This window comes from Acinonyx jubatus, chromosome E1 (genome assembly GCF_027475565.1).
Source record: "Acinonyx jubatus isolate Ajub_Pintada_27869175 chromosome E1, VMU_Ajub_asm_v1.0, whole genome shotgun sequence".
Taxonomy (NCBI): Eukaryota; Metazoa; Chordata; class Mammalia; order Carnivora; family Felidae; genus Acinonyx; species Acinonyx jubatus.
Genome location: NC_069397.1, coordinates 58908766 through 58931723, shown reverse-complemented (window position 1 = coordinate 58931723; position 22958 = coordinate 58908766). Strand labels below are relative to the sequence as shown.

General features: G+C 62.9%; 2 protein-coding genes across 4 annotated transcripts in view; both read left to right on the top strand.

The window, feature by feature from the left end:
* Positions 1-9630, top strand: part of NPLOC4 (NPL4 homolog, ubiquitin recognition factor) — a 60681-nt gene extending 51051 nt beyond the window's left edge. For both annotated transcript variants that reach the window (XM_027052535.2, XM_053212767.1), the window contains exons 14-17: positions 2375-2470; positions 3527-3643; positions 5190-5292; positions 7286-9630. In XM_027052535.2, the coding sequence (XP_026908336.2) occupies positions 2375-2470; positions 3527-3643; positions 5190-5292; positions 7286-7443 (474 nt within the window). In that variant the 3' untranslated portion in view covers positions 7444-9630. The remainder of the gene's footprint in view (positions 1-2374; positions 2471-3526; positions 3644-5189; positions 5293-7285) is intronic.
* Positions 9631-12235: 2605 nt separating this feature from the next.
* On the top strand, positions 12236-22086 carry FAAP100 (FA core complex associated protein 100). Of its 2 annotated transcripts, XM_027052531.2 has the most exons (10): positions 12237-12451; positions 12792-12910; positions 13746-14704; positions 15828-15984; positions 16841-17613; positions 17711-17847; positions 19083-19199; positions 21130-21216; positions 21503-21645; positions 21955-22086. In XM_027052531.2, exons 1-9 carry the CDS (start codon positions 12287-12289, stop codon positions 21632-21634), a joined length of 2646 nt encoding a protein of 881 aa, XP_026908332.2. In that variant the 5' UTR covers positions 12237-12286; the 3' UTR covers positions 21635-21645; positions 21955-22086. The 2 variants fall into 2 exon arrangements, with proteins under 2 accessions (XP_026908334.2, XP_026908332.2); XM_027052533.2 differs by lacking the exons at positions 21130-21216; positions 21503-21645; positions 21955-22086 and adding an exon at positions 19331-20606 and having other exon boundaries at positions 12236-12451.
* The last annotated feature ends 872 nt before the right edge of the window (positions 22087-22958 follow it).

Sequence of the window (22958 nt, the reverse complement as noted above, 5' to 3'; positions counted from 1 at the left end):
TTAGGAGGGGTTGGCATGATTTAAAGCCAGCTTTCTGAGGTCTCCCCTCCCCGTGGCCTCCCCACCCCTTTCCTTTTAGAAAAGAACCGAGTTCTTGCTTAGTGTGCTGTGTCAGTGAGCTTGGTTGTAAGGGAACATTGCGCCCTGAGACACCTGAGCTCTCTGTTCTTGTGGAGGGAGGCTGGAACAGTCCCTTGAGAGCAGGTGTCCAGACCAGATGGCCATCTCCAGCCCCACGCCCGACCAGGCTTGTCTGATGTCCTCAAACCTCGTGACCGGGCCACTAATGTCACGCAAGAGGAGGGATGGGCCTCGCTACCCGGAATGCCGTGGATGTGCTGTGGAGGCGGTCGGGCATTGGCCAGATGACCTGAAGCTGGCTGGGTGGGGGGCACTGAAACAGGAGACGAGGTGCTGGGCTCACCGCACCCCTCTCCGGTGTCTGAGATATTCACAGACCGCCTAGGGCACTTTGGTTCGGCCGTGCTCTAAGGGGAGGTTACAAGTCCAGCACAGACCTCTCTTAATTCCACATCCGTGGCCTGGGAGGTGCCCTGTTGTGCTGGTCCACCACTGTCTCTGCCTCCCGAAGGGAGAGCACTGCACAGTCCACAGACCTTTGTCTCTGCAGCAAGGACAGAGGCTGAGACTAATAATGCAGGCTTGCGTGTCTGAACCTTGGTGACTGTAGGCACTCGGGGCTGTCTTTGTCTTGCAGAGGGACAGAGCGAGGCCTAGGATCTGTCCGCAGCTGACAGGCCACACAGCCAGTACGTGGCCCCGGGGCTGGAGTCCACACGGCTGCATGCTCTCGTCAGTAAAAGATGAGTGGGCTGGGTGCCAGCCTGGCTCAGTCGGTAGAGTGTGTGGCTCTTAACCTTAGGGTTGTGAGTTTAAGCCTCACATTGGGTGCTGAAATTACGTAAAAATAACATCTTTAAATGGGGCGCCTGGGTGGCTCAGTCGGTTAAGCATCCAACTTCGGTTTAGGTCATGATGTCGAGGTTCGTCAGTTCGAGCCCCGCGTCGGGCTCGCTGCTGTCAGCGCAGAGCTGACTTCAGATCCCTCGTCCCCCTCTCTCTGTGCCCCCCACCTGCTTTCATGCACGTCCTCTCTCTCTCAAAAATAAACATTTAAAAATAAACAAAAATAAAAGTAAAAATCAACAAATTGTTCAGTTGGGGTGCCTGGGCGGCTCACTCGGTTGAGCATCTGACTCTGGATTTTGGCTCACGTCACAGTTGCGTGGTCATGAGATGGAACCCCACAACGAGGAGTGGAGCCTGCTTGGGACTCACTCACTCTCTTTCTCTCTCTCTCTCTCTCTCTCTCTCTCTCTCTCCTTTCTCTGCCCCTCCCCTGCTGGCTCACGCTCTTTCTTTACTAAAATAAATTCATAAACTTTAAAAAATTGTTTTAAAGAGTAAAATAAAATCTTCAAGACTGTCAGGGCTCTGGTCTCAGATGCTGCTGCCGGCTCAGCTTGTCCTTGAGCCTGCTGGCACAGTCACAGCACATCCCGGGCCAGCCCCAGACAGCCCGCTGCCTTCGCCGATGCAGAAAACAGACCAGAACAACACTTTCCTCCTCGAGAAATAGTCCCGAAGGAACCAGAATAGCTGCTCTGAATCTGGACGAGGTGTAATCCGCTGCCGCTGGTGTCACGTTGCAGAGGAAAAGCTGCGTCAGCCACAATGTGGCACTTTGGGGTGGGGGAGCATCTGCCCAGAGGAGTGAAAACTATTTGTATCGATTGTTGCACATTTACCACTGTCCTGTAGTGTCTGTCGATTGTGTGCTGGATTTAAAATGCTCTCTGTTGTTAGGAAAGCACGTCTGAGCCAAATGAAGAGTTTAGGTTCCCCCCTGGACACACGTTCTTGACTCCAGCCCGTCTGATGGGGAGCGGGATCGCCGTGCGCCGCGCCTCAGGGCTGAGCAGCGGCTCCCTTGCGGCCTGGACGTGTCCTGACCCCCTGCAGTGGCGCCGCGGGCTCTCTGGAGATCACTGCGCCTCTCAGACCGTCGCGGGCTGCCCCTGAGAGTTCTCCCAGCCTCGTCCGTTGTGCTCCCACGGCGCACCCTCTGGCTGATCGTCGGCTTACAGAAACCGCCCACAAATGGCATGATCATAGAAATCATCAAAAACGATTCTTCGGTTTGCTTCCCAGAGTCCTGAGCATCAAGGGGTTTCACTCAGGCGTGTCGTTAGCGGGTAACCGCTGCGTCCAGCGTGGAGCAGTCGGGCCTCCGCGGCCGTGAGGGACTCGGAGCTCGGGGAGGGCGTCGTGATCGGCGCTGCTTGTGGCATCTGAGGGCCGCCCTCACCCGTTGGCACACGAGTGATCGTGGCTTTGTGTTTTTGTTCATTAGATCACAACAACTTTCCCCAAGGATCCAGTTTATACTTTTTCTATTTCGCAAAATCCGTTTCCTATTGAGAACCGGGACGTGTTGGGTGAGACACAGGTAAGCTCTTTTCTTTACAAACATAATTTAAAGTAACTGCCGCTTGTTTATCTGGTGTCAGTGTCGTTTTCCCAGAAAGTACCAAGCTTTTACACTCTCCCGATTGATTCTTACGGCAAAACCACAAGCTGGGACTTTTTTCGAGACACTGTTGGTCACCGTGACACCCTCTCTGGAGTGGGGTTGATGAATCCCCACAAAGGCAAATCCTCGGAGACCCCAGGCCTGTGGGTCTGCCGGAAGAGCCGTGGTCGGCTGACTTCTTTTTTTCCCCAGATCTATTCATCACTTGTGTCCTCTCCCAACAACTTTTGTGTCATTTGTTTGTTGGCCAGCGTCCCGTCTTTGTGGAGATGTCTCTCTTTGCTCTGTCATCCTGCCGCGTGGGCCTCGGGCGGCCCGGCCGCCTGGGCTTCCCGCCACGTCCTGCGCGGTGACCCCTCCTCTGAGGCACAGCGGAGGCCGTGCAGAATTGCTGAAGCTGCCTCGTGCTGCCACACGGATGGTCCAGGACACGTGTGTTCCTAGGTGCATCTGTCTGTGCGGGGACCCGGGCCGCTTGTAGCGGTGCAGAGCCACTTACCAGGTGGCTCTCTTGAACTGTTTTGAGTTTTGCCGAAGGCGCAGCGTCTCATAATCCCCCCAACTCGCACACATAGTTACTCCTCGTTGCAGTCACGCTGCCCCAGTCAACAGCGCGGCTGCACAGGGAGCACAGACCAGTCGTCTCGCCCCGAAGTGGGCCCTTCCCGCAGCCCACTCCACTTGGACGTGTCTTTTTTTGAACGCGTCTCCCAGCTGGGTCAGCTTTATAAACGTGCTCCCTTGCACGTCCCTCGATGTGTCTGTCACGTGTGCCGAGGGCCACAGCCTGTGCCACGGCCACGTGCGTCCCTATGCCTGGGTCCCCGTCGGTGGCTGTAGAACGAGATGGGAGAGGTGTGTGTCCACACCCTGCATTCGGCCGTGGCCCAGGCGGAGACGGACAGCTGTCTGGGCAGTGGGGTGGCCACAGCATGCTCCCGTTCACTGCGTCCTTCTGCCTCACCACTCTAGGACTTCCACAGTCTGGCCACCTACCTGTCCCAGAATACTTCCTCCGTGTTCCTGGACACCATCTCGGATTTCCATCTCCTGCTCTTTCTGGTCACCAATGAAGTCATGCCTCTGCAGGTACGGGCCCGGCCTGTGTGTGCGCGCCCGCCGAGGGCCTGGCTTTGTGGTCCTCGGGCGGGATTGGCTATAAAGAGACGCTGCTTTTCCTCTCAAGCCAGAGCGTGGCTGGGAAGCCGGGTCGCAGTCCCTCTTACGTCCTGCGGGCGGTGGCTTTTCACAAGGGGCTTGCCGGTAGAATGAGGGATTTTTGACACGAAGCATTTGCACTGAAACAACTTGTTTTAAGTGTCTGCCCCCCCGTGATGGAGGACAGCTTCGTTTGTTATAATCCCGTGGGAGGCAGACAATAGTGAGCACCGTGTCCTCTAGCGTGGAGCTTTAGAGATCAACCGTTTACGTAATTTCTGTCCTAACGGTTTTGGAATCCTAGCCTCTGCTTCTTACTGATCTCTCGCCTCCTCCTGAATCAGCTTTGGTTTTATCGCCTAGGCCCAGAAGGTTGGCCAGCGTCCAGACCCTGAGTGCACAGCTGCATAGTTGGCATTTTTAAGGCATGCCGTCAGGGAGAAGAGGGCGTCTGTCACCGACACTGGCTGCCATCTGAGCACTGCGGGGGTAGGGGGCGGTAGGCGGTGGTCAGTGGGTCCAGCCAGGAGGCCCCTACTTATTTTGTGCCACCTTTCTGTCGGAGACCCAAGGAAACACCAGAGAGAGAGGGGGACGAGTTCTTTCTGAGCCACTGACTCAACACATTCCCTGCAGGTGACAGAGAGGAGAGGAGATGCCCCTCCCTCCCCACTGTTCTCCTATGTCAGGTGGCCTATAGCTGTTCTTGGGTCCTGCTGGGTTTATCTTGTGTCTGTATTTTGTCCCCGAACTGCCCACTTCTGGTATTTGATATCAGGCACCCCGAGACTCCCCACTGGCTTTCTTTGCCTGCCTTGTTAAACCCAGAGAGTGGCCCCCCGGCCCCAAGTGTAGCCACTGCCAATCCGGTTGGACAGGTGACGAAAGCCTGGGCTCTTCACACCACGGCCTCCTCGCCAGTAAACACGTACTGTTTGGCGGTCACCTGCTGGAAAACATTTTTCCGGGGAGCTCCTGAGAGCCCCTAAAGCTTTCTTCTAGATTCTCAACGTATAAACTATTTTAATTCTCTGCACATTGACCCTGGAGGCCTGGGATCTAGAGAGCATTTTTACAGACTTGGTTGAGAAGGTAGAGAGCCTCCAGGGAGAAGCGTGAGGGTGGAGGGTGGACCCCACGACCACAGGCGCCTGTCTGTGCATCTGGGCCCTCAGGGAAAGGAATGTGAGCTTCAGTGTCCGGTGGCTGAGAGCGCTGGTTGGCTTAGGACAGAGAGCAGCACATTAGGGCTATTTGGGAAGAACTTAAATTTTAGCACTAAAATTCAGCATGTAGATGTATAGACCTAGGTGTGTGGTATTATGTTTCATGGTGACGGCCTGTGAGGTTTTTTACATTCCCTTTGAAGAGTGTCTTGATGTTTCCCAACACACGGTTAATAAGAAGCAGCTTATTAAGCGGAGTGTGTCCACCATAGGCAAAGCCAGTTGGAGCCTTCGGTTTTGGGTTCTTGCAGGACAGCATCAGCTTGTTGCTGGAGGCTGTGAGGACCAGAAATGAGGAGCTCGCGCAGACGTGGAAGAAATCTGAACAGTGGGCCACCATCGAGCAGCTCTGCAGTAAGTGTCCTCCCTTTCCTCAGTCCCGAGGGTCCTGCTCTCCTACTCCTAGCGCTGGAGCCCAGGCAAAGCTGCTTATGTCCTGGGAGCTGGACCCCCCGGTGCGCCCCGACAGGTGTCATGGGCCATCACACGAGCACGGCCCTTCTCGTTGCTGTAACGTGCGTGCTGTAAAGGTCGCCCAGATCGTTGGGATACAGTTCCGTGCACGCACCCACATGTATATGGAGGATCTGCTAAGCGTCCAGCGTCTTAGGAGCAATTTGAAAGCCCTTATTTTAGATAAACAGAAACCTCACATTCACGTAAGTGCTGAAAGGCCAGAAACCTTTGGTCTCAGCCTTTTGTTTTTCCCCTTCTTTCTGCTGGTCCTCCGAACTTTCTCGATGGATAAGGAGGGAAAGTGTTCCAAAGAGAATGTGGGGATCTGTGGCTCGGAACCTGACTCGGCACGCTGCCCAGGAAGAGCCTTCCGTCTGTGGTTCCTTCCGGGCAGGTGCTACGCTGTGGCGGACCCGTCCGGCCGAGCACTGAGAGTGGTGGCCGCGGTGCAGCCTTTTGCCCTGTGGCTTTGAGAAGCTCTGGAATGCCCTCTTCACACAGCTTGGCAAATCCACATGGGGGGCGCCTGTAGCGTTTGCTCAGTGCAGTGGGTAGATCTTAGAGCCAGTGGAGTCTCCGCTGTGAGGGCACCCAGATGGAGAGTTCTTGTTCTCTCTTGATGCTAAGGTCCCCGGGGGATCGGGGGCCCGAAGGGCCTAGTATTTGTTGTGCTGCGCTGCTCGTCAGGTTTTTTCCTATACGATTCTGACGGACCAGTAACGCAGCCGGCTCCACGTGCCTTTACTCTTGCCCTGGCGTTCTGAAACACTGCCCGCGTATTCTGAGGCAGAGGACAAGGTCTCCCCACCAAATTCCCGAAAACATAGGCCTGCAGCCTCGTGTCCTCGGGAGAACGGCGGTCTGGTGCCAGCCAGCGGCACTCAGCCCCTGGTGCAAGTCTCTGGTACCCGTGGCCCCCACGCCGGCACCGTTCCGTTTGAATCCTTCACACGGGAATGCGGATGGGAACAGCTTGAATATTCCGGGGCCCTCAGCGTCAGCCCAGGAATGCCCAGAGAGACTGGGCACGGGGTTGACAAGCACAGCACGGGGAACAGTCAGGGATGTTGTGATAACGTGGGGGGAGCACTGGGTAACTTTCAGGACCGTCGAGTCACCATGTTGGGCACCCAAACTAATAGAAAGTTGTACGTCACCCGTACTCGAATTTAAAAACACAACAACCGGGCAAGACATTTCACAAAAAGAGGTAACGGCGACGGTCACCATCGTTAGTCGTCAGGGAAACGCAAAGTGCAATAAACAAGAGACCGTTACCCATTCGGCAGAGTGGCTGAGACGAGAAACTGGCAGTGTTACGTGCTCGCGAGTTCGCCCACGCTGGTGAGGACGGGAAAGCCGTCTGGCCGCGTTTTGTAAACAGTCACTTCCTCTGGGATCCGGCGAGCCTGCTCCTAGGTTTTCACCTGAGACGTGAAAACACAGGGCCACGCGGAGGTGCGTGCAAGCATGTTGATGGCAGCTTTGTTGATAATGGCTCGGAACTGTCAACGACCCAGATGGCCATCACCAGGGAAGTGGGTAGCCAGCACCGGTGTTCTCACAAAGAGCCCACACGCAGCAGGAGGAAGGAGGGCGCCATGGACACGGCACACGAGGAGGGTGGCGGTGGGGTAGAGTTGGTCACGGGTGACGGCTTCGGGTTCTGCGGGCAACGGTGTCGTGTATTTAGCGGGGTTCTGTGTGCGAGCAGGGGACTCGCAGTGGGGGTCCTGGCACCCAGGCCGTCCCTACCTGTAGTGCTTTCTTTGCGAGCCCCCATTTGCTCTGGGGGCGGTGCAGGAGAGCTCTGGGGCGGGTGGGGCGTCCCTCCACGCCCCACCCGCTACCGACGAACCACGACGAGTGGCCGTTTCTCTCCCCCCCACAGGCACGGTCGGAGTGCAGCTTCCAGGCCTCCAGGAGTATGGAGCCGTGGGCGGCTCCACGCACGCTGCCACGGCCGCCATGTGGGCCTGTCAGCACTGCACCTTCATGAACCAGCCGGGCACCGGCCACTGCGAGATGTGTAGCCTCCCTAGGACCTAGGGCCCCCGGCCCCTGCTGGCAGGACGCGGCCCACCGCAGCCTCTCTCTGCAGCCGGGATCATTGCAACCGTCGCCCCGCGGTGGGCAGCCCTGAAGGGCGGGGCAGGGGGGGCTGCCCTGGGGTCTCCGACCCTCGAAGCTTCTCAGCACCAGGCTTCCGTGGAGGGAGAGCCAGCCTGGCGCTCTGCGGGCCGGCAGCAGCCTCCTAGCAGAGCGGCACGGTGGTCCCCCCCCCCCCCCGACGCCCCGCGCCGGCCTCCGAGGTGGTGGAAGGCCCCGGGCGCCTCGGAATCGTCACCTGGGGTTGGGAGGGACGCCGAGGCCTTACTGCCACCATCCAGCTTTCTCTTCCCTTCCCTTTGGATGCTTTTTGTTCTTGCCTCTCCCGTGGTTCCAGTTGGGAGTTTTTGGTGGCCGCCGTACCTGTCGCTCTGGGCAGACCCTGCCCGTGAGGCCTCTTCCTCCCCTGCCAGCAGCCGCCGTCTGGCGGAACGTGAGCAGGACCGGGCTCGCCGACCCACCGTTTGCTTGATCTGCGGCTTAGTTTGCTGCCCACCCTTCTCGCTCTCACCAGACATCCAGGTGGGGCTTTTTAAAGTCTGCGTTGGTTGTAATAACAGTTATCAGTAATTTCTGCCCGGAAGACTTTTATTTATTTCTTTTTAAGGTAAAAATAACATAAAAGGGGAGTGAGAGAGACTAGTTTCCACTTCCTGCCCTCCCATACCGAGTCCCTGGGAGCGGGCACAGGGTGGGCACAGGGTGGGCGAGGGTGGACGGGAACCCACAGTCAGTTCTTGGAAGTAAACCTCAGTGCCTGAGATTCTTCTGCCAAGCCACACAGCCGCCACAGCTGCGGACTCGGTGGACCAGCAGGAGGGTGGCGGTGGTTCCGCCGAGGATCGCCTCCCCCCACCCCGCCCCGCCCCGCCCCTCCCCCTCCCCGAGGCCTCGGACCAGGCCTGCGTGGGGCAAGCTGGGTTGTCCAGGACCCGCTTTGCCCTGTACACCGTCTCCTCCCACTGCCCTGCCGGCCCCCAGCCGCCTGCATGGCGTGTGGCCGTTGCGGCAGGCCTGCGTGAGAGAGCAGGGGCCGGCCTGTAGGGAGGGCTGCTGCCAGGGGTCGAGGTCAGACCTTGCACGTGTGCTCTGGGGTCCCCGGGGACTTGTGGGCAGCACCCTGATGCCTCTTTGCCTTAATGCCGGCCACGTCTCTTCGCTGCACGATGCCCACGAGAGGCCGGCCCGGACGCAGACCGTGCTGACGACTTCATGTCTCTGCCCTGGGGGTCGGAGGTGGGCCTGTGTGACCCTCCCTTACCCGTGGCACTGGGGACAGAGAGCCCCGTTCTCTGCGTGTTGGCTGCTTTTGTGGCAAGGGCTGTGCCGGCACCTCCGAGTCCGCCGGGCATGGGGCACACGAGACTTGTCTGCTCTCCAGGCCAGGGGCCAGCTGGGGTGGGTCTGGCCTCAGAGCCATCGGTGGGGGGTGGGGGGTGGCGGGAGAGGTGCAGAGCGGCCGGCCTGAACCACAGAGTCCCCGCCAGCGTGGCCCCGTGTCGTCTGGCCGCTGTGATCCGACGCGAGGCTGCGGGGGACCCTGTGCCCAGCCTGTGTGTCTCCCGGGCCCGCCCCCGCCGGTTCTCCTGGTGTCGCCTTCACCCACCTGCTGCTCTCCGTCTCTCTTCAGCCAACAGTCTCCTCACTCTGAAGTTCTGGCAGATGCAGAACTCGTTTCCTTCTGTCTCTGAGCTGAAGGAAAAGTGTTGTGATTTCTCTGCTTCTGGTTTCAAGTCACTCTTTGTTCAGTAACGCACTTTACTTCATCGTCCAAATAGATAGACTCAGCTCAGCATGCGGGGGGGGGGGGGGGGGGCGCCCTGCCAGAGGCCTTGGCCGTGGGCAGTGCAGCCACCTCCTCTTGCCCAGGGGAGGGTCCCCCGGCCCCGCCTGCATCCTCCTTGCCCTTGTGCGCACACACCCTCTCTCGTCACCAGGCGAGGGGTGACCGCGTGCTCCCCCGCCCAGGTGCACACAGCTGGCCGCCCCGGCCTCCTCTGACTGGTCCGCTCCTGGTGCTCACGCTCCAGCTCCGCTTGGGGCTTACAGGTGGGCGTCAGTTGGGTTTGCGTTAGCGTTACCTGGACTCCCGCCCTGCCGGGAAACTAATAAAACGCCTGAAGCGACTCTTGGGCTCCCCATTTGTCATCCCGGGCCCCGAGGCCTCTCCCTGCGCGTCGAGCTTCTGTCTGCAGGTTGTGTCGGAGTCTGCTTCCTGTTGCGTGACTTCACTTTTCCCTGCACGTCACTGACCTCGTATGGAGCCCTCTCCCCTGCCCGGGCTCCCCGGCACTGACTTGTGGTGTGTCATCCGGTGGAAGAGGAGAGCGTGGCCTCCCTCGGGCGCTTCCCTGCCTGTCAGCCACGTGGCTGCTCCCAGGTCTCTCTGTCTGGGGACAGGTGCTGGTGTCAGGCAGCAGGTCAAGGACGCAGTCTGGAAGCCCCTCCACTGCACAGGTGTAGGGGTGTCAAGCCGGGAGGTGACAGGCTGCCTGTCCTGAATTGTCGCGTGACGGCGGCCAGGAGGCACTCCCTCTTGGGGTTCAGGTGCCCGCCTTCACACACACACCTTTCTGCACCACCCAGTCCTTGGGCCACGTGACTCATTGCTCCCTGGACAAGTATATAGAAAACGGCACCTGCTGACGTCGGGGGGCCCTAGGTGCCTCTGGGCCTGGCTGCTCCAAGCAGCGTGCGGTTCACACTCCCAACCACGGCCTCCGAGTTGGGGTCACTGCCATACCCGGCCCTTGGTGCGCCTCAGAATGCTGCACTTGCTGGATCTGAGGGGAGCCACCCCCACCTCAGGAAACCAAGCAGAGGGGACGTGCTGCCTGTGAGGGGGCCCAACAGGGCCTGCTGCTGCCGTGCACACACCAGGGATTTGCCCCCCAGGCTGGCAGTGTCATTTGACCTTAGGAAGATTGAACTGCCCCCAGATTTGGCACAGAGAGCACTGGCGGGAGCGTGCACCTTGCACACCCACGAGAGGCTGCTGGCCTTCAGCCCTATGTTCGTGTCTGTAAACTCCAGGGGTCAGCACCCAGGGCCCCCCTCTGTTTATATAGGGCATTGCTCATAAATCCTCACATCACAGTGTGGGCTTCCCCGGCTTGGGGCCAGGATCCTGCTAGGCCTCCTGAGCAGAGGGAGAGGGACAGAGGAGTGACCTGGCCCAACAGCGCCTGCAGGGTCGTCCTGGCCAGCCAAGGGTTTGGCCATCCAGGCCAGACCTGGGCAGGGTGCGGGAAGGCCCGCCCAACTCAACCCACCTCCTAGATCCACTTCCCCATGTGCTCATTTTCTCTAGGACAGCTCCTCGGTGTTGGGGAACAGCCTGGGAGGACTGGGATGGGAGTTAATATGAGCGGGTAGTTCAAGAGGAATAGTGGTCAGACTGGCAGACAGGCCTTGGGCCCCGGGCACAGGAAAGGAGCCTGCCCCCACTTTCCAATTATGAAGGCTTATGGGGCACCTGGGTGGCTCAGTCCAACTTCAGCTCAGGCCGTGATCTCTTTCCAGCCCAGACTTCACCTGGGCGAACTTCAAAAAGGGCGAACGACAGACTGCGAGGGTCACGTTCACGTTGTGTTCAACCCATCACCCGGAAACCGTGGAGCGGTGGCTGTCCGCTGCCCGGGGCGGGGCGGTGGGGGGGCGGGGGCCGCCTCAGCAAGGCCAATTAGAACTGCTACCAGTTGTGCATTTTGGCAGACACGGCAGCCTCGGTGATGTGAGTTTAACTCCCACGCCCGGGGAACAGTTGGCAGCTGGCCCCTTCAACGTACTGTGCTAGGCTGCACCCCGCAGATGCCTCGCTCACTCCTGGGTCTCTGACCTTGGAGATTTTCCCGTTGGCAAGGAGTGGCATGTATTTGACCTTCCCGTCTGCAGGCACCTTTCAGGGACTCTCTGGGCCTCCTGACTCATCCAGAGGAGAGCTCTTGGCTCTTCTCTGGTGAGCACTTCCAAAGCCCCAGGGAATGTGGGGAGAGAGAGGGGCAGCCAGGGTGGTGGGGACGAGAGGTGTCTCGCCCTGGCTTCACTTCACCCCAAACCGATTTCTGGTTAGCCATACCCTCCTCTTCATGATCCTTTGCCCCCATTGTCCAGCCAAACTAATACACACCCTGAACAACTCGTGGCCAGGATCGGAGGGAGGGGCACCTCTGTCCATGTTTAGCTCAAACCCTGGGGTTGGGGTGGGCTCAGAGGGAGGTGACCCGTCCTCGGGCCTGGAACGCCCGGGCTGCGGGAGCCCTGGACTCCTCCAAGAAGTCCAACCGCTCCCCGGAACCCCACAAAATCGCTTTAGGAGTGGACCGTCTGCCCAGAGGAGGCGGTACGCTGGCCCCGGCCCCCCCCACCCCCTCCCCGGGGGTTCCGGCTCCACGGCGTACAGGGGAGGCGCGACGCGACTTCGGTCCCGGCCGACCAGCCCCGAGGCACCGCACCGGCGTGGGAGGTGCCGCGGCGTTCCCCGCTTCGAGGGCGCCTGGGGCCGCGCGGCGCACGGGCGGAATTCCCTGGGGTTCCCCGCGTTTGGCTTTACACACGCGGGCCCTTTGCCAAACCGCTGTGCCCACTAGTTTCCTCGCAGGGGCGGGGCCTCCCAGCCTGCCACCCAAACTGGGACCCGGCACCCGGCGCGGAGCCGCCCCCGCCCCTGCCCCCGCGCCCCGCCCCCGTCCGGACCGCTTTACGGCGGAGGTCGCGCCGCCACGAGGGCGGCCGTAAAGCGCCCCGCCCCCCCCCCCCCCCCCCCCGAGCCTCCGCCGGCACCATGGCCGGCTTCGCGCCGCGGGTCCAGTACTTGGCGGGCTTCCGCTGCCCGCTCGGGGGCCTGGCGGCGGGCAAGCCCCGCGTGCTGTGCCGCGGCGCCGAGATCTTCGTGTCCACCGGGAGCGAGCTCGTCTACGTCTACGACCAGGAGGGGAATCTGCTGACCGTGAGCGCCAGGCGGGGACCTCGGGCCCGGGAGGGGCGGGGAGTGGTGGTGGGCTCTCGGGCGGAGGGGTTGGCGGGGGCCCCGGACGGGGAATGCGGGGAGGAATCGGGTGTCTGGAGCCCGGGGTCGGGGGAGGACATGGGGGACAGGCCACCCGGGGCGAGGGGGCGGGGCGAGGGGACAGGGTTCCGAGGGTGAGGAGACTTGGACGTGGGGGGTCCTGGTTCTCTGGGAGGGGCCGGCGCTTTGGAGGAGCTTGTGTAAGGACTGGGTGCCGCTCTCCGCCTCCCCTCGGTCCTTCTCGCGGCCGGCCTGACGCCGCTTTCCCTCCGATGTCCAGGCCGTCTTCAGGTTTCCTGGTCGGGTGTGGCACCTGGAGCTCTCGGCCCTCGGCGGGGTGCTCTACGTGTTGTGCGCCCAGAAAGGCGTCTACTGCGTGTCGTTGGACCAGGCGAGCAGGTGAAGAGGGGTCACTGGGCAGCCCTCATGGCGGAGGCTGACATGGTCTCAGGTGGACTGTGGTTGTCTGGGACCGTGGCCTCCCTACTCTGTCTTCTGAAACACGCTTCTGTGCCTGCTGCGACCTGTACCTTCTGCTTGCCCCCTGGATTAGGTTCAGAGTGAGCACCCACCAGCCCTGTAGGGCTGCTGGGCCCCGGGGCCGGCTCTGAAGTCTTGGGTGCCCCCAGCCCCCGGCGTCTACATTCTCTAGCAGGCTCCTGCTGGAGGAGAACCCTTACTAAATGAGGTCTAGGCTGTAGAGTGTGCAGCCTGAGGTAGGACCCCGTCCCCTCTGCTGTGACACACTTTTTAGGTGGGCCCCTGTGGTTAGCAGTCACAGCCAAGGCACCCTGAACCCTGAGTCAGTTGGGGGGGACCGATGTTGAGGAGTTAGGCCTCAGCCAGGTACCAGTGCAGAGGCTGGACGCAGGCAGCTGCTCGTTGCTGGTTTAGGACTTAAAAAGGTGGGGGCCGCGATTCAGAGCCTAGGCCCCGGGGGCTCTTATGGTTCTGCACTGATGAGAATTTTCCTTTGGCATCCCGTTTCTGGAAGCCTGGATACATCCCGTCGCATGTGTCCCTGGGTGACTGGTCAGAACAGTCCGCGGGCAGGTGGGAGGTAGTGGGGCAGACCAGCCGCTCCCTGGGGGGGCCTTCTGCCCACTGCTGAGGGGCTGTAACCCCCTCACCAAGGTCACTCCCCGTGGAGACACTGTGCCCCGTGTGCTCGCTGGCGGTTTGTTGGGAAGAGAGCTTATGAACGTTCTGACCAACAGTCCCCTGGTTCTTGAAGGTCTGTGAGCCAGGATGACGGGGATGACAGCGACAAGAACGATGAGGACAGTGAGGACGGCGAGCCCCCTTGCCCCGTGATCCCCGTGGACCCAGATGCCTGCATCCTCCCTGACGCCACACTGTGTGCTTTCGTTGTGCTCGATGACATACTGGTCACCCTGGCACAGGGCCCTGCCCAGTGGAAGGTACAGCTGTTTCGGTGTCACCGTCCAGGGGAGGACGCCAGGCCCCCAGGCCAGATCGGCGAGGTGGAGTTGTCCACTTCCAGCCCTCTGGCTGGGAGCCTTGGGGAGCCCACAGCCCCCCACTTCCTCCCAGTGCTGTGCTGTGTGTCACCACCGGGCTGCAGCGGGCTGTGTGGCCGTATGCCGGGCTCTGGGGGCTTCACGCTGGAACGGGCCCTCTTTGGGCTGCTCTTTGGAGTTGACGCCTCCCTCTTGGAATCACCTGTGATCCTCTGTGGTCTCCCTGATGGCCAGCTCTGCTGTGTGGTCTTGAAGACTCTGGTCACCTCCAGGTTGGCCCCTGGTGACCCAAAGGCCCTTGTCAAGATTCTCCATCACCTGGAGGAGCCCGTTGTTTCCATCGGAGCGTTGAGGACAGAGTCCTCAGGCGAGAACGTGGAGGACACACACCCAGACTGCCTAGTGGCGCTGGGTCGCCACGGCCGGGTGCTGGCCGTCAAGGCCAGCTGGGACGAGGCGGGGGATCCGGTGCCGGAGCTGCAGGAGTACCGGCTCCCAGGGCCTGTGCTGTGTGCAGCCTGTGGCGGAGGCAGCCGTATGTACCACAGCACCCCCTCGGACCTCTGTGTCGTGGACCTGGCTCGGGGAGGTGCCCCCCAGGACCCCGTGCAGCCTGACAGGGGCCCGGGAAGCCTGCCCTCTCTGCTGTGTCCAGCCAGCTTAAGCGTGTGCGGCGTCGTCACACTCTCCGTGTTGTCCGAGGTGCCTGAAGGTACGAGCGGCTGTTTAAACCTGGAAAACCGGAGCCTGTCGTGGCGGGGGGTGGAATTTTCCGTGTGGCTGTCTTCTCTCCTGCGACCTGGCCCGTCCTCCCCTCTCCGTCTCCTTCGCGCCTTTTGTAAACCTGACAGGCAGGTGTTTCCTTGCCTGGAGTAGCCTGGGGGTCGGTACTTGTTTTCCTTTGGGTCACGGGGTGTCTGGTCGTGTGTGGCCTGTGGGGGCCGCAGCGGCAGCCGGCCGCTCGCCCCGGGTGGGGTCTGCACCTGGGTGACCTGCGGGTCTCCTGCGGTGGGTGGCCCAAGGAGGGGCAGGTGGTGTTTTTTGAAGGTGGGAGGCGCCTGCCCTGCTTCCCGTGTGGCCTGCTGGCCAGCCTCCTGTGCCCCGGTGCGGGCGGCATCCCGGAACTCTGCCCCTGTGTTTTCCCCAGATAGAGCCGCAGAGGGTTTTTGCCGTGTCGGCCCGGCGCCGCGGTGAGCGCAGTGTGCGCTCTCGTTAACATGGTGCGCGAGGCCCGTGACGCCAGTGTGGACGGGACTCACCAGTGGCCGTACCGCAGGGAGAGGGTCGTGTGGATGGCTGCGCCCAGCAGCGGCTCGGCCTGGGCGTGCTCTGTGCCTCGCTCTTCTGGCTGCTGCAGCTCGGGCCGGGGCTCGGGGCCTCCGCGGCATTGGGCTTGGGGGACCAGTGGCCAAGTCGCAGGAGGTGGAGCCTGTCTCCCGGAGGCTCCCCAGGAGCCCGGGGGTGCGGGAGGGGACGGAACAGGTGCTAGAGAGAGCAGGCTTCTGGGGAGGCCCTGGCGAGTGCGGAGTGAGGACGAGGGGCTTGTGCGGCACCCTTCGGTCTGGAGGCACCTCTGCCTTGTGTGGCCCATCGAAGGTAGAGCCGCACCGGGCTGACTCGGTGGCCCGCGTGCCACGTGTGTGAGGTGGATGTGGGCAGTGGCTCTGCCCCCCGGCCCACGTCCAGGGCCCTTCGGTCATCCGGCATCTCTTCAGGGCCGTCGCCAGGACGCCCTCTCTCGCCTGGGTCCTGGCTTCTGGCCACGTTTGTCCCGTGCCTCCAGCCATTTGCCCCTTCTCGCCTGTTGACCAGGCCCCGTGGGTGCCCATCCTCAGGTGGCACCAGGCTCCTGGCCCTGTCTGCCAGGGGCCGCCTGATGACCTGTAGCCTGGACCTGAGCTCCGAGGCGCCCTGCCCCGCCAGAGCGACAGTGGTGAACACTGGCCAGAAAATTAAGGAGCTGCTTTCTGGAATCGGCACCGTCTCTGAGAGGTGAGCGGCTGGGCTGCCTGTCGTCCGGGTGGAGGCTAGTGCCGTGTCCTTGGGGGTTGGTATCCTTCGGGGGGGACGACATCCTGGGTGGCGGTGGCGGTTCAGGCCAGGCCTGTCGCTTTGCCCCTGACCCCAGTGAGAGCCCCAGATGCCGCGTCGTGTCCCATCCCGGAGGTCGGGAGGGACGCCCGCCGCGTCCTGGGCCCTGCTCGCGTGTCTTCCCTGCCATCGGGGAGACTCTCTGTGCCGACGCCTCAGCTCTCCCCCAGGGGTCCCCTCTCCTCAGAGGTCTCAGCCCCCCCCCCCCCCCCCCCGTCTCAACAAAGGCCCCAGCGGCTTCGTCCTCTGACCTGCCTTTCTGTGTGGCCCGGGGTGACAGTCTGTAGGCTCCGGGCCTTGTCACTTAAGGCCGTTCCGTAGTGCCTGCCGTCCCCTGGGCTGTCACAGCACTGCTGTGGAGGAGCAGAGGGGCCAGCTCAGGACGTGGCCGGGAACGCAGCGGAGAGGCCAGCCCTGCTGTGGCACCACCTGGCCCATGTGGCCCCGACGAGGTTGGCCGTGGCCATGAGCCTGGTGGACTAGGCCAGGCCCGCTGAGTGGGGTTCCGTCAGCTTCAGCCTCTGTCCCCTGTGGCCCTGCTGCCCGAGAGCCGGGCTTCAGCCACCTTCGAAAGGGCTCCGGTAGGGGTGGGGCCGGCTAGCCGCCCTGAGGCAGGCCCTCGCTCCTCTCTGGACGCACGTCACGGGGCCGGGTCCTGGTGTCTTCCAGGCCTGGGAGGAGGGGACGCGGCACCCACCCCCGTGCTTCCCCCGTGCTTCCTCGCCCGTCCCCGAGGTGCCGTGTTCGTTCTTTCCAGGGTGTCTTCTCTGAAGAAGGCAGTTGACCAGCGCAACCGGGCCCTCGTGTGCCTCAATGAAGCCATGAACGTGAGCTGCGTCCTGCTGGCGAGCCGCGAGGGCCCCAGGCCCATCTCGTGTACCACTGCCACCGCTTGGAGCCGCGCGCAGCTGCAGGACGTGCTGACGGCCACCTGCCGGCTACAGAACGGCAGCGGCTTCAGTCTGGACCGGGGCTGGACTTGGTGTGTGCAGGTGCGTACCCGCTCCCGCGCCTCAGACCCAGACTCGGCCGGCTCGGCCGCCACCTACACCATCCCCGTGGACCGGCTGGGCCCCGGCGACCGGCGGGAGGTGACGCTGCTCCTGGGTCCCGGTGAGGACGGCGCGCCGGACCTGCCTGTGACGGTGTCCTGTGCGCTCCACTACAGCCTCAGGGAGGTTGTGGGCGGGGCCCTTGCCCCCCCAGACTCTTCCGAGGACTCCTCCTTGGAAGGGTGCCCCCCCGACATGTTGCCTGAGCAAGACGGCGTCTGCCTGCCCCTGAGCGAGCACACCGTGGACGTGCTGCAGTGCCTGCGCTTTCCTGGCCTGGCCACGCCCCCCACGCAGGCCCCCAGCCCGCGCAGCCCCGCTGGCGACCCTGTGGACACCTTCTTGGGAGCGCGCCTCGGGCCGGGCAGCGAGCCGGCCGGACCCGCTTCCCTGCGGGCCAAGTTCCCACCCCCGTCGGTGGCCACCATCAAGGTGTCAGCAGGGCTTCTGAGGGCCGCCCTGGGGGACGGTCAGCCAGGTTGGTGTCGCTGACGGCCTGGCTCCTGCCTGTGGACGCGGGGCTCCCACCTCTTCCAGGACCTGTGCGAGCTCCCTGCGGTGCCTCTCTCCACCAGGCATGTCCCTGGGCTGTACCACCCTGCAGTGGCTGCTTGCCGAGAACAGCGCCCTGGACGTCGTGAGGGCCCGACTGCTGTCCTCCGTCCGGGGAGTGGCCCCCGACGGCACTGACCTCCACCTTGTCGTCCGAGAGGCAAGCCAGGGGTCAGCTCTCTGGGGAAGTCGTGTCGATAGTGGTGGTTTTCAGAGCGGCGTCTGAGAGCCCACAGCATCTCTGGGCTGCTTGAGAGGAATCAGGGCATTGGGCCCAACCTTCCGGAGGTTTCTGACGTGCACCACCCGACGCACGCTTGTGCCGGAACAGCCTTCGCGGGGCCAGTGGCAGCGTGGACCTCGCGTTTCAGGCCCCTGTGGGGACGGGCCCACGCACTGCTGGAATTCGTGGCCAGGTGCCCCAGCATTGCTTGGCGACAGTGTGTACTCCGGGACCCCATTGACCCCAGGCCCTGAACCACCAAACCCCTGCCCTACAGGGGCGCTGAGACCCCGGAACCAACTGCCAGCATGCTTCTCGCACACACCTTCCCTCCCAAGATGCTCCCGGTGGCAGGCCTGGGGTCGCGTCCAGCAGACTCACAATCCAGTGTTGGAGGCTCACAGAGTGGCCCAGGCGGCCAAGACACCTGTCCCTGAGGTGGCGGGCCGCCCACTGCACGGCCTTTCGGGCCAGATCAGCGTGCCTGGGTTGGCGCATCCCTGGGCCGATTCCGGGCCCTGACGGTGGCTCCCCAGGTGGTGGGAAGGGCCGGGTAGTCGACCTGGTGAGCACTCGCAACCCCAGCACATCCCCAGGCTGCGGAAGGAAGAACTTCCAGGACAGTGGCTCCGCCCCTGGGCCGTTGGGTCCTGCGTGGGGAGCGAGGCAGCGCGTCCTGGCCTCTGGCCTGCCCGTGCTGTGCTGGGGCTTCCCCCTGAGCTCGGTGTGCCCAGAACTTCCTGGGGGCACTTGGCTGACTTTGGGCACCCAGTCCCCTCCCAGTTTCACTTCTGAAACCCTGACCTTGCGGCCGGGTGACCCGGGATGCCCGGTGTGGGCTGTCCACGGTGGAGTGGGCACAGAGTCACTGCATTGTAGAGTGAGTGCCGTGGCTGTAGTCCGTCCCACGGGAGCCGTGAGTGTCCGTCCCACGGGAGCGGGACGCCTTCTGGACGGCAGTTCCCAACGGGATGCTGCTGGTCGGGTGCAGGTGGCAGGCTCTCAGGTACAAGTTAGCAGGTGGGGAGGCCCAGGCCCGGGAGCCCTCCTGCACCTCTCCGCTTCCAGGCTGCGGAGGGGCGGCCCAGACTGGGGAGTTGGGGCCCTCTGAGAGTTGCCCTCGGGGTGGGGCAGGGCGGTGCGTGGACAGCGAGGCTCCTCGTGCTTTGCAGGTGACGGTGACCCACCTGTGCGCGGCAGGGCCCATGCAGGCCGTGGAGATCCAAGTGGAGAGCTCCTCTCTGGCCAATCTGTGCCAGGCACACCATGCTGTCATTGGGCGTCTACAGGTACACGGGCTCGCTCAGGAAGTCGGAGTGCGGTGGCGGGAACAGGGGACTGTGGCGGACCGTGGCTGCCTGCGTGGGTGTTGCAGGACGATCCTCCCTCCTCTTTGCTTGTGCGTGTGTGTGTCGTGCAGGTGAGCTGTGGGCAGCTGAGGGGTGAGTAGGGCAGCTTTGCTGATGGCACTTCAGTAACACACCGCCATCTAGTGTGCCGGCGGCCCCCCAGCGCGTCCGTGAACCCACGTGGGCACTGCGTCAAAAGAGGACGGTCCGTGTGCTACCTGTCACGCTCACGTGCAGGCCTCCCAACTTGCCTGGCTGTGCCGAGAGGCCGTGCCCTGGCGAGATGCCCCGAACGTGGGTCCTGGGACAAGGTGCCTACACTCTGAGCCTCCACATCTCTGCCAAGAAAGCAGGAGTGACGGCCAACCTCTCACACGCCTTTGGGGCCCGTTTTGCCACCTGGCAGGGGATGAGCTGTCACATTGCTGTCCTCGGGCTCCAGATGAAACCTGCCACCTGGTGCCCTTGGCGGGACAGAGCTCTGGCTCCGAGGTTGGCCGGCCTATCTCCTCCCACCTGTTCTGAACGAGGCCTTGACAGTCATAGAGGGGTCTGCGGTGGTAACCGTCGGCCGATGGTGACAGCTCTGCGGTATGGCTCTGGAACCAGCCTCCCCGTGGAACTTCCCAGAGCACATTCCCAGGCCCCATCCCAGACCTGGGAATCGGAGAACCCGCGGTCCTGGCGTTTAGGCTTTGACGAGGACCTGAGTGGTGGTGGTCTAGACTCTCCAGTGCACCCTGGGGAACCAGGAGCCCTCACCAGCCCAGGCAGGTGGGCGCTACTCAGGAGCCTGTGACCCCAGCGGTCCCCCCACGCAACACTGGTGGCACATGTGCCCACCGTGGCACATGTGGCTCAGGGATCTAGTCCTGAGTGTGTCGAGCTGTCAGGGGTGTGGGCCTGGTGGGGACACCAGCCCCCGGATTGGTTCTTGTTCCCTGTGCCCAGAGAGGGGCCTCTTCGACCGTCCTCTCGCTCCTGCCAGGCCGTCTCCAGACGTGCCGAGCACGGCAGCCAGGAGGTTGACGCTTAACGTGGCACTCGGGAAGGAGCGTGCTGACCCGACCACTGGCGGGGAGGGGACGTTCGTGTCCAGGTGCCACGACAACCACAGCCTGGGCACGAACGGCAGGAATTGCGTGCTGGAGGCTGAGGCCTCTCCGTGGTGCACAGACAGCCGTGTTCTCCTGTGTCTTTCCGCGGCTGTCCTCTGTGCACGTCTGCACGCTTCTTACAAGGACACCGCTCACGTCGGTTTAGGGCCCACCCACGTGGCCTCCTCTTCCCTTGTTCGTTGGCAAAGACCACAGCTCGGAGGACAGTCATGTGCTGAGCTGCTGGGGGCAGGTTTGGCTCTTAACAGGGAGCTGCAGACGCTCCCTTGATAGGAACATTCAGGCGGACTGCAGGCCACGGTCTGTCCTGTCAGCTGACACCGTGGTCCACGTAACGGTCGCCCTCCACCCCCCCCCCCCCCCCCCCCCCGCCACATGGTCTTCCTGCAGCGGCTGCCGCAGGGGCTGGTGGGGCCTCGCCGCCCGAGCCTGTCTGGGGGCTTGGATCTGAGCTCCCAGGAGCTGCCTGGGTTTCCCCAGAAAGCAAATGGGGCAGGTTGGGTGGCCCCCTCGAGGGCAGCAGCTGGCGCCAGTCCTGACACCAAGGAGGAGAGAAGGGCTCTGTGAGGACGAGGGAGGGAGTGGGCAGCAGAGGAACGGGGAGCGAGAAGGACGTTCCTTCCAAGTAACCTGCTGGGGCTGCAGCAGACCATGCAGAGGGCCCCTCGGAGGTGATGGGGCCCCAGGCACCCCCTCCAGATGGGAGGTGGAAAGTGTCCTCTCCAACCACCTGCCCCTTGTCCCCCCACCAGAGGATGGTTGTGGAACAGGCTGCCCAGAGCTCCAGCCCACCCGACCTCCGTGTTCAGTATCTCCACCAGATCCAGGTCAACCACGAGGTGAGGTCCCTCATTTGGGCCTCCCCCCCAGCCTGGCCAGCAAACGCGGGACCTGGCTGGGCTCCTCTGGGGACATGCACAGGGCCTCAGGTGTCCCCAGCACAGTGGAGCCTGTCAGGACTCACAGCCCGAGGGTCGAGGGTCGGGACAGGGGCTCCTCCCGCCACCTGGGGAGTGGGGACTGTCCTCCCAAGTAGGATGGGCCTCCCCTAGAGGGGCCGGGGCTGTGCCCAGCAGGGAGGTGGGGAGTCTGAGTGCCGCCCCTTCCCCCCTCCCCACCCCGCAGACGCTGCTGCGGGAGGTGCAGACCCTGCGGGACCGGCTGAGCACAGATGATGAGGCCAGCTCACGGACCACGGCAGAGCGGCTCCTGCAGGTGTACCAGCAGCTGCGCAGCCCCAGCCTCCTCCTGGTGTGATGTCCCTCCAGGTGAGCCCCACCCCTTCTGGGCCTTCCTCGGACCTCCCACAACTCGGGGGCCTTGGGTCTTCAATGGAGAAAGGACCGCTTCCAGCCCCGACCCTTTCTCTAGATGTGGGGGAGGGGTGCATACTGGACGCAGGGCTCCTGGCTGCGGGGGGGGGGGGGGGCGGGGGGGGGCGGTGCTCAGAGGAGGTGGGGTGTGAAGTGCCAGGTCTCTGGGGTCTGCCCTGCGGGGCACTGGGCCCTGTTCCTGTTCCCCGCCTGCCTGGCCCCAGACGGCCCGAGACCCCCAGGTCCCACCTTTCCCTTCGACAGCTTCCTTTCGCCCCCGCTGCACGTGGTCCTGCTGGGCGGTCTCTGCCCTGGAGCACTGGAAGCTGGATCAGCGAAGTCCCCTCCGCCCGGAAACGGGGTCTGGACTCCAGAACGGTGGCATTGCCACGTGGCCTGCCCAGGCCCCGGAGGAAGTTTCTGCGTGTGACGTGGGGTGGGCTGCCCACTCACCCACCCACAGACCTTTTTGTCCACCTGTGGGCCCGTCAGCCCTGCTTCTCTGCAGCCGCTGAGCTCACCGGCTGGGAGGACGCTCCCAGGGGCTGGAGCACTCCCCCGGGAGATTCTCCCATCCGAGGCCGCACTCAGCACCGGGCACTATGCATTGTTTGCAGGGTCCCTCGGGGTGGGCTGCAGCCCCCCAGCTGCCTCCCTCAGCCTGGGCAACGGCCCAGCTTGATTCCCATTCTGGTGCTGGCACACTTAGCATTTGGGGAGGGTGACCCTCCTTTGGACTGTGACGTGGTGCTCTTCTGTGCGCATGGGGTCTTTGAGGCACCCCCTGCTGCAAGACACGTCCACTGTTTGTCAAGCTGCCTTGGCTTCAGCTGTGTTTTATTTCTGCTTGCCCTCTTCCTCAGTTGGGTGGCAGCTTTGACCGGGATTTTTGGGCCTCCCCCAGGTATGCTTGGGTGAACCCCACATTGGCCTCTCCGTGGTCCTGGGGGCCAGTAGGGAGTCCCCAGCACTGGGGTGAAGTGGCCACCCAGCCTTCAGGACACGCGAGTCCCTCCCCGGGAGAACGGAGGACATCTCTGGGGAGGGAGAGGGGCCGGTGGGGTGCTCCAGTCAGAGCACGGGAGAATGGGTGGTCGTCGCACGGACCCCACACTGGAGGCTGCTCCAGGGCAGGAGGGAGGAGTGACGGAGGCGGTGGGCACGCAAGTGTGTGGAAAGAGCAGTGCTGGGACCGCCACCCCAGCACCTGGCGTTTGCGTGGCTGTCCCTGGTCCCCAGCGTGCAGCTCCCCACCCCCACTCCGACCC

What these genes read in the sequence shown, in the direction of transcription:
- FAAP100 (XM_027052531.2), top strand. Translation starts at nt 12,287, where the DNA reads ATGGCCGGCTTCGCGCCGCGGGTCCAGTACTTGGCGGGCTTCCGCTGC. An exon ending in AGGAGGGGAATCTGCTGACC is followed by an intron (nt 12,452 to 12,791) that starts GTGAGCGCCAGG and finishes TCCGATGTCCAG; the next exon opens with GCCGTCTTCAGGTTTCCTGG. An exon ending in TCCACCTTGTCGTCCGAGAG is followed by an intron (nt 17,848 to 19,082) that starts GCAAGCCAGGGG and finishes CGTGCTTTGCAG; the next exon opens with GTGACGGTGACCCACCTGTG.